The sequence below is a fragment of the Fukomys damarensis genome, unplaced genomic scaffold (genome assembly GCF_012274545.1).
Source record: "Fukomys damarensis isolate Sample0158 unplaced genomic scaffold, DMR_v1.0_HiC HiC_scaffold_35, whole genome shotgun sequence".
Taxonomy (NCBI): Eukaryota; Metazoa; Chordata; class Mammalia; order Rodentia; family Bathyergidae; genus Fukomys; species Fukomys damarensis.
This window is the reverse complement of record NW_022900947.1, coordinates 37,506,800-37,515,995: the sequence shown is the minus strand read 5'-3', so window position 1 is coordinate 37,515,995 and position 9,196 is coordinate 37,506,800. Positions and strand designations below refer to the sequence as shown.

At 32.3% G+C, this 9,196-nt stretch overlaps 1 protein-coding gene across 2 annotated transcripts in view; it reads left to right on the top strand.

Annotated features, from left to right (window-relative positions):
• The window catches only part of Nfxl1 (nuclear transcription factor, X-box binding like 1), a 49,687-nt gene that overhangs the window by 27,923 nt on the left and 12,568 nt on the right, over positions 1–9,196 (top strand). For both annotated transcript variants that reach the window (XM_010640199.2, XM_010640198.2), the window contains exons 16-18: positions 473–494; positions 946–1,086; positions 4,458–4,624. In XM_010640199.2, the coding sequence (XP_010638501.1) occupies positions 473–494; positions 946–1,086; positions 4,458–4,624 (330 nt within the window). The remainder of the gene's footprint in view (positions 1–472; positions 495–945; positions 1,087–4,457; positions 4,625–9,196) is intronic.

Here is a 9,196-nt window from a genome sequence, read left to right as displayed (position 1 = left end):
GGGGCTCCCGCGCAGGCCGGGAGCTCGCGCGCACGCCGCCGGTCAACTTACTGGAATTTTAATTGAAATTGTGTTGAATCTAGATGAAAGTTTTGAGAAATGACATCTTAGCAATATTGAGCCTTTCTATCAATGAATATTTAATCTCTCTCCATTTGTTTAAATTTTGATTTCTTTCATAAGCATCTTGTTCTTTTTCTAATATTGATTTCATATTTATTAGATTTATACCTAATTTTTTTTTTGTATTCTAGTGTAATAGTGTTATGTTTATAATTTAAAATTCTAATTGTTCATTTCCAGTATAAAGAGTTGTCCTGTATCTGTTAACTTTGTATCCTGTAACTTTACTGTAGCCACTTATTTCCATATGTATTTTTAGTTTTTAGTAAAACTAGCAGAGGTAGCATCTTCGCTTTTGATACTATTTGTGAAGCAATTAAAATGCTTTCATTTCTTTTTTTCTTTGTAGGGAATGTCTGGGGAAGCATGAGGTGAGCTCTTATAGGCATAATTTTTAATGTTCATAATTTATAACTTCTATTTTAGAGTTGTTGGAAATAAAGTTTCAATATTGTATTTCAGTGTTACAGAGTACAAAGGTTTGTCTACTAATTTTAAAAAGTACAATGTTTTTATTTGAGAATTATCCTCTTTATTCATTATATGTACTTATATTAAATTTCTCTTTTAGTAGTATAATGTTTTGCTTCTTGGCATGTATGTTTTTGGGAAATTTTTGATAGGTTTCTTTGGTTTTAACAATAAATATTAATGAAAGCATTTTAGACTTTTGTGAAATTTGTTCTGAAATGATAGCAGATGCATCTTGCAAACAGATGTCCAGATGGTTGTGTGTGTCTCTGTGTGTGTCTCTGTATGTGTGTGTCTTTGTGTGTCACCGTGTGTGTGTGTGTCTTTCACTAATTTCCTTTTTTTTTTAAGGTGAGTCCCCTACCATGCCATGCTGTAGGGCCCTACTCCTGTAAGAGAGTTTGTGGAAGAATCTTAGATTGTCAGAATCATACTTGTTTGAAAGAATGCCACAAGATAACTGAAGTTGATGCCTACTGTAACAAAAACAAGGTAATATTCTTATGTTGAGTGAATTTATACAGACAGTATGCTTAAAACATTGTTTTCAACAATTAGATAATAAAATTTGTTTTTCATTTTGCTTTAGTTTTTGTCTTGCCCTCCTTCCTTCTTCCTTCTCTTTCCTGAGACACCAGACTTTGTAACAGCTTGAAATGTGTTGCTCTGTGTCTTTGTGACACCTCATAGTAACAATGTGCCTTTTAATATGTAACTCTTTTTTTTTTTGGTATCGGGGATTGAACTTGGGTCCTTGCGCTTGCAAGGCAGGCCTCCGAACCGCTGAGCTAAATCCCTGGCCCAATATGGAAGTCTTTATATCCTGTACCCGTGTTAATACATGGGATATGATTTTATAACAAAAATGCAGAAAATATGTATCTTTTTAGGTAGTAACAGTGACACATCTGTTCCTTTCCATATTTCTGACTTTAGTCAAAACATTTGCTCTCAGCTATTTTTCACACCAGAAACATGTGATAAATGATCTTCACAATTTTAATAAAGCCTCAGTCTTCTGTTAAAAATAAGTACCACATACCATATGTGTGGGGTACATATGTATATAGAACTCACTAAAAGCATTTTATAAGCACATGAAAAATGAGCACTTCAGAGATCTCTAAAAATTTTGGAATTTTACAAGAAGCAAGTATAGCTAATCAAAGATTAAATAATAAACATTATTTTTAAATGAATTAGTGTTTTTTCCTATACTTTCATCTAATAAGAAAGCATATTAGCAAATATCTTAATGAGGACCAAACCAGACATTTTAAGCTTCATTTTTTTATTAAGCAATAATAAATTTATAGATGAGTTTGTTATTGAAAATTTTATTTACATTGTTAGGTCTTTTAATTGGTAAAGTAACACATGACATAAATGCATGGAACGTCATTCTTGTTTATGTACAAGTTACACCTGTAAGTATATTTTTTATAATTTATTCATTGATCCATGCTTTGATCCTCAATAAAAATTTACACATAATATAATGAAAAAGATATTGGAATTATAAAATTAATCTAGCAAATAGTGAAAGAAATTAAAGGTACTTTAGTTAGGGGATAAATGCTTTATAGTTTTCTTCCTTAGATTTTCAGAATCTAAATAATAAATGAATCAGGTTTCTTTTTTTTTAATGAGAACTACATGAGATGCTATATTCCCAATTAAGATAGTCTTTCCTAAAAGACAGAATTTGATATTGGAAATAATCCAGAAAGATAGTTTAACAAATGTTAATGTAAATCTTTTTTTCATAGCTGGAATAAGCTCCTAAGTGTACTTTTTTTTTTGGTACTGTGGATTGAACTTGGGACCTTGTGCTTGTGAGGCAGGTGCAGAACCACTGAGCTAGATCCCTAGCCCTGTGCTTTTTTGTATGTGGAGAATTGAAGCTTAATTTCATCAAATGACTTGTCTGTGATCATAAAATAGTAGTATCCCTATTTCTTACCTCCCAGTCTGATAACTCATGTTACTTAGATGATTATTGTAGGTAGGTATAACCACATAGTCAGACAGAGCAAACGAAATAGTGTGTATGTGTTAACTTTGGTTATGTTTCCATGTTTTGTGGTTCATTGCCCGCTCCTTTCCCAGTCTTTCCCCTTTCAATAAGTTGTATTGCAATTTCTGCCCAGTTGCACAGGTCATTTTTACTCAGTTGCATAGGAATTATGTTTGATTTTTTTAAATCTTCATTGTTCTTGTTCTGTAAAAAGTCCTGTTAGCTTTATGTTCAAAGTAGATCCTGAATCTGATCACTTCTCATAACCTCTATTATTAATATCCTCATCTCAGCTGCCATCATCTCTTACTTACTTTTTCTTAGTATTTTCTCAACTAACCTTCCATTTCCAAATCAGCCAGATTTATCTTTTTAAAAATGTCAGTCAGGTAACATTTCCCAGCTTACGATCCTTTAATAGCTTTCAGTAACTCTCAGAGTAAAATCCAAAGATCTTTAACTATTGCCCATGAGGCTCTGTAACATTCTGAAGTCTAACTGCTTTTCCCAGCTCTCTTCTGACTACTTACCTCTCTTGCTTGCCCACTTCTATTTCTGCTCCTGCTGCTTTTTGAGTGTTCTAAGTTTGTTACCTCATAGCCTTTGCACTTATTATTTCTTTTCTCTGGATGTCTGCATTCAAGAAATCTACATACCATTGGTGTACTTGCTTAATTCAGTTTCTTTTGAAATCTGAACTTGATCAGGCAGGTTTCACACTTGTTCTGCCGTCCTACTTTCTTAATACTTTTTATCTTTTCCTTATAGTACTTACAAAGACATATCTTATGTTCTTTATTTCCCTGTGTAAATTCCAGGGATCATTCTTATCTATTCCCAGTGCTTGGAATGGCAAATAAATGCTGAATAAATACAGAGTGCGTGAATATACTCTTTGAATATAAAGAGATTAAAATTATAGGAGATTTTTTAATAGTTAGAAACACTTTTTCTTTTTAATCTTAAATGTCAAATAGCTTAGACATTTATGAATATAATTATTGTTATAAAAATGGCTGTACTTAGGAATGATAATAAAAATGCTGAACCTTTAACACTTAGTATCTATATCTATAGCTCTCATACGTTTTATCTGAAGTATTCCATGTGAAAATAAACAATACAGTATCCTGTGATAAACATCTTTAACATTCTTTGGTAGATTGCTGATACTAGTTACATTATCAAATCACTAGAGCAGAGAGTTGCCCTGTTAAATTACACTGAAGTATATTTGTGAATATAACTATAGTTTATTAATTTGCATTATTTGTTAACAGTGTGATGATTTTTTTGGCAGTACTGGGAATTGAACATTGGTGCTCTTGCATATCAGACAAGTGCTGTACCAAGAGCTGCATTTTCAGTTTTTTTTTCCCACTTTATATGTAGAGGTACGATCTTGCAAAGATACCCAGGTTGGCACTGAATGTATAATCCTATTGCTTCTGTCCTCTAAGCTGGGATTACAGGTGTGTGCCACCACACCCAGTGATTTTTTTTTTTAAGGTCCATTGTGATTGTGCTTGTTGGGTGGAAATGAATCAAGAATATTTCACTTTTTATTTTTTCTGCCACTGGATATTTTTTAGGTAGTAATTTTTTTTTTTAGTAGTTTTACTTCATCTAGTTAAATTTTAAAGATGAGGTTTATAGGCACAAAATCTGTATGGATAATGGCCATATTGATATTCTTAAAATTCTTTATCTTGAGTATTGTTAAGATGAATGGGAGCACATACCATTTTATGACATCATTTTAATGAGATATCTAACTTTTGTAACTTTAATGTGTAGAAATGTTAGGCTTCAGTACTGAAGTGATTTATCCCACACGACTTTGCAGGCTGGCCCAGAATGCCTTCGTTGTGAAGAAGGGTGCTCTAAATCACAGCCGTTGGGCTGCCCTCATCCATGTGTCTTGCCATGTCACCCTGGAGAATGTCCTCCTTGTGTTCAGATGCTTAGGATAAAATGTCATTGCAAGATCACAAGCCTGTATGTGGAATGTAGGTAAGTGGATTGATAAAACATGGTTTACTAAGGTATTTTCTTGGTGTCTTCTTATAATTCAGAGTACTTTATAGTAATCTTTAAGAAATGTTGTTCAGTTTTGTTGCAAAAACTCTGTGGGCCTTGATTTTTCCATAGAGACCTGAATGAAGAAATGTAGACTAGGTACTTCACTATTGTTGCAACCAGGAAAGTTCTATTTCACTCCATTTGGGGATTTTTGTTAGGTAAAAGTTTTACCATTGCTTTAAAAAAAAAAGAGAGAAAAACACCGTGATAACAGATTGTTCAAATGATGGTATTAAGCTAGAATTTGATCAAAATTTGACTTGTTTGTGGTTTCTTAGGCATAATTTAAAAATTATGTATTTAAAAGGTAGGCCTTTTATTATAAATCTTTTTATAGTATTCATCATATTAGGATATGACTTGCATAGAATTCTTTAGTTGGAAAATACACATTTTTCCTTGTGGCTTATTTCCATTGTTTCCCATTTAATAATGACCTACCAAAATTTACCATTTCTTTCTCTCAGCTGTATATTAATACTTCTGTAAATAGGCTTTTCATTAGTATATTTTGTGTAAGTTAAATCTAAGAATATGACTTGGCTTCATTTTTTAAGCATAAATATATCTTGAAAAATGCTTGTTAAATTTAAAATTTAATAGTGTCTGAAATTTTTGTCACTTAATATTCTAGACTCATGGTTTGTAAATTCTAAAAGCCAGTATTTATATTCAAACATTTACAGAAAGGCAAACTTGGTGAGATGGAGAAGAGGATTAAGGGTGGGTGGAGGAGGGAGAATAGGGAATGGGGGTAAGGAGATAAAAAAAAATCAAGTTTTGCTTTAACCATATACCAGTCTCCCCAAATAAATGTAACTATGATGTATTGCAAATGTACACTAATTAAAATATGTTTAGATTGCTTTGTTGAAATGTTAGGAATAAAATGTTGTGGTTTTTAGTTTTAGAAGTTTTGTAGGAGGAGTAAGATAATTTTGCATTATGAATGGGAGATAATGATGCAAGGTTAAACACGTCATCTTATACCTGTGTTCTTTTTTATTTTATAAAGTTTTCCTCATTAAACTTTCATCTGCTACTTTCAGCATCCATTGATGATTCTGGTGTAAATCAGTTGTTAAGATGAAAGTGCCAAATGGCAGTTTTCTAGCTTTTTTATCGTGCTCTGCATATATTAGTGAGCCTTTTACTCTAAGGAGTAGGTTCCCCTTCTCTTTCATTTACTAATAGTGGGCCAATGGATTTTAATTTAATCTGCTACTGTTGTTTTGTGTTTAAATTAATGAATATGAAAGGCCTAGACCCGGGTAGATCTTTAAGCTAATTTCCATGTTCCTTTAATAATTTTTGAGTGTTTTCTTTCTGGTGTAATAAAAATGTCTTTCTTATGGCACCATTTTTTGAAAACAATTTTCCTTGGAAATCATCAGTTTCATCTAGGTTTTTTAAATGAATTTCTGTAGAGGTTTGAAAGGAAGTTGCATATCATTTTTAAAAATTTCTTCTATTTTACGGTTTTTCTCTATCATTTTCAAGTTGACTATTTTTGCTTTCTCCTTCCAGGTTTTGTTTTGTTTTGAATTTTGTTTTTGGATATTTCAAAAAACAAGAATTTTGATTAAGTGGTTTAACACACTTTTTACTGCTTTAATCATCTTTTTCCTTTATAATAAACATATTTATCTGCATGCTTTCATTTTTATTGTAAGTATTTTTAAGGGTTCAACATTGCTTTATATACATTACATATATTTATATATATTCTTCATCATATTTGAGAGTCATATATCTAACTCATTTTAGATTTCCAGTAGATTTTTATCTTTTACTGGAGATACAGTATTAAAATATCATACATTTAGCTGGGCAGGGTGGCCCATGCCTGCAATCGCAGTACTTGGGAAGCTGGGCAGGAGGATTCTTTTGAGTTTGAGGCCAGCCTGAACTATATAGCAAGACCCTGTCTCAAAAAACAAAACAAAAACTTTCATATGGTTTAGTGTGTGTCTATATCTCTTTTCAAGTGCTATCATTTTCACTTTGTAAAGATGATCTGTTATATGTTGTACAGAATTCTTAACTAGTGTGGCTTAGAGCATTAAAAAGTATCCTCTTTCACATTTAATACTTCCTTGGTTTGAATTCTTTTTTGATCTCAGGTTTGCAACCACTTCTTTATTTAAATAGGCAATTTAAGTCCTTTCACAATTTTGACTTTTCATGTTTAACTTGTAACTATTTTATGATTGCTATTCATTTTATATTCTATAACTGTGTTTCTGTACCTAGTGATATGAGGGTTTTTGGTCTCATTTTAAAACTTATTTAGGAAGATTCATATTTCTGTTTAATGGTTGGTTATCTTTGTACTTATACCTTTGTAATGCCCTTAGGTACCCATTTTTTTGTCATTTAATAACTGATTTGTCCTTTTTTTTTTTTTTTTTTTGGTATTTGGGATTGAACTCGGGTCCTTGTACTTAGGAGGCAGACGGCAGAACCACTGAGCTAAATCCCTAGCCCTGATTTGTCATCTTTTAATGGTACAGTCTTGTTCATACCTATATAGGACCTACATGACAATCAGTTAAAATATTCTTGTCTGTTTTCGTCTCCCTTCTCTCATTTTTTAGATGTATTCTTTATTTTGTTTTAGAATATGTTAACATTTATATGTTCTACATTCATTCCTACCTTTGTTCCTATTTTAGATTTTCAGTTTCATATTTTCATTTTTAACCAACTGCTGAAGTTTCCCCAGTTTTCTCTGGGATGGATAAAGTATTTTCTCTAGTAGATTTCTGGATACAGTATTTCTGAGTTCTGGCATCTTTAAGATTGTTTCATGGGTTTAAAGTCCTTCCTTGTCATGTTCTTTTCTAGTTTCTTGAAAATACTGCCCTGTGTTCCTTTTCTGTATATTTTGCTATTGAGAAGTTTGATGTCAGTCTCTTTCCTTTTATATGTTAATCTTTTATTTTAATGTACTTTAGTTTTACTAAGTTGTGACTCTCAGAGTTAGTAGTTTTGTGTAATTTTTTGTCTAAATTTTTTAACGTATCTTTTTGTATTTATAGGCAGTATTTTTATTTTATTATAGTTTTCAATGAAATACTGGTTCTGTTCTGTTTACTATTTTGTTTTTTTCTTTAACATAATAGTTATGTATGTTGGTTCTTTCTCAGTTTTCCACTTCTTTTTGACATGTTTTTCTTTCTTAGCTTTGTTTAAATTTTCTCAGTTGTTTCACTTTGACACATCAAAAATCTTCATTACATATTTCTTTAAGTATTTTTTTGTATGTTTTTCATGGGTACCTTGTAGTTTGTCATTTCTGATATTTTTATCTTTTTTTTGAGGAGGGGGGTACCAGGGATTGCACTAGGGTCCTTGTGCTTGCAAGGCAGGCCACTGAACTGCTGAGCTAAGTCCCCGGCACCTGATATTTTTATCTTTAAAAATCATCTTCCTAAATTCACCTAAATTTGTGCATTTCTAATTATTTTTCTTTCTCATTTAGGTTCTTAGGTTTTGATTTTTTGATTTAAGGTAGTGGAGTATGGCAGGTGTCCAAGACCACTCTCAGATTTGGTAATTTGCTAGGAGGACTCATACATGTGTTCCAGCATACATATACTGAGTACTGCCTTCTGTTATACCAGAAGGATACAAAGCACAGTCAGCAAAGGGAAAAGGCTCTTGGGCTTAGCTCTTCTGCACAGGCAGTGTTGTTTCAGGTCCTCTAATGCTTCTTTGTCCCAGTTTCTTTCTGTTTCTATGTCTGTCTCTGTCTGTCTCCCTCTCTGTTCTACCCCTCCTTCTTCTTTTTTGCAGCGCTGGAGGGATTGAGGCCAGGACTTTTTGTACCTTAGGCAGAGTGCTCTGCCATTGAACTACATGTCCAGCCCATTTTCTTTTTCTTTGTACTATACAAATTAAATATCTTTTATATGAAATGCTTGGGACCTGAGGTATTTCAGATTTTGGAGTTCTTTGTATTTTGGAATATTTACTTGTATCAGATTTTTGGATTAGAGGTGTTCAACCAATAAAGTCTGTGTTAAACATCCCTAACCCCAAAATCTGAAATCCAAAAGCTCCTGTCAGATTTTCTAATTTGGAATACTTTATTTAAATTTTTGGATGGAATGTTGGCATACTGGCAGCATGGTGAGATAGGAAGAGATTTTCATCAGCTGGAATATTTTATTTGTCATTTTTCTGTTTATTTTCACTTTGTAGATGTAAATTACAAGTCTTCATTGTTATGGGTAGAGCTGGTTTTGTGGTGTTTGTCCCTCTCTTCTGTCTGTGTAGCAAAATATAGTTTTTGAAATACACTTCTTAGTGTGGTGTTGGGAGAAGGTGTTAAGTGTTTTTTAAAAAATTTTCTTTGGTCTTTCAGGTTTCCAAGATTCCCTTGCTCATTTTCCTCCTCATCATGTAATCTTCTTTTTTTTTTTTTTTTTTTTTTTTTTTTTTTTTTTTTTTTATTTTTGGGGTACCGGGGATAGAACTCAGGTCCTTGCACTTGCGAGC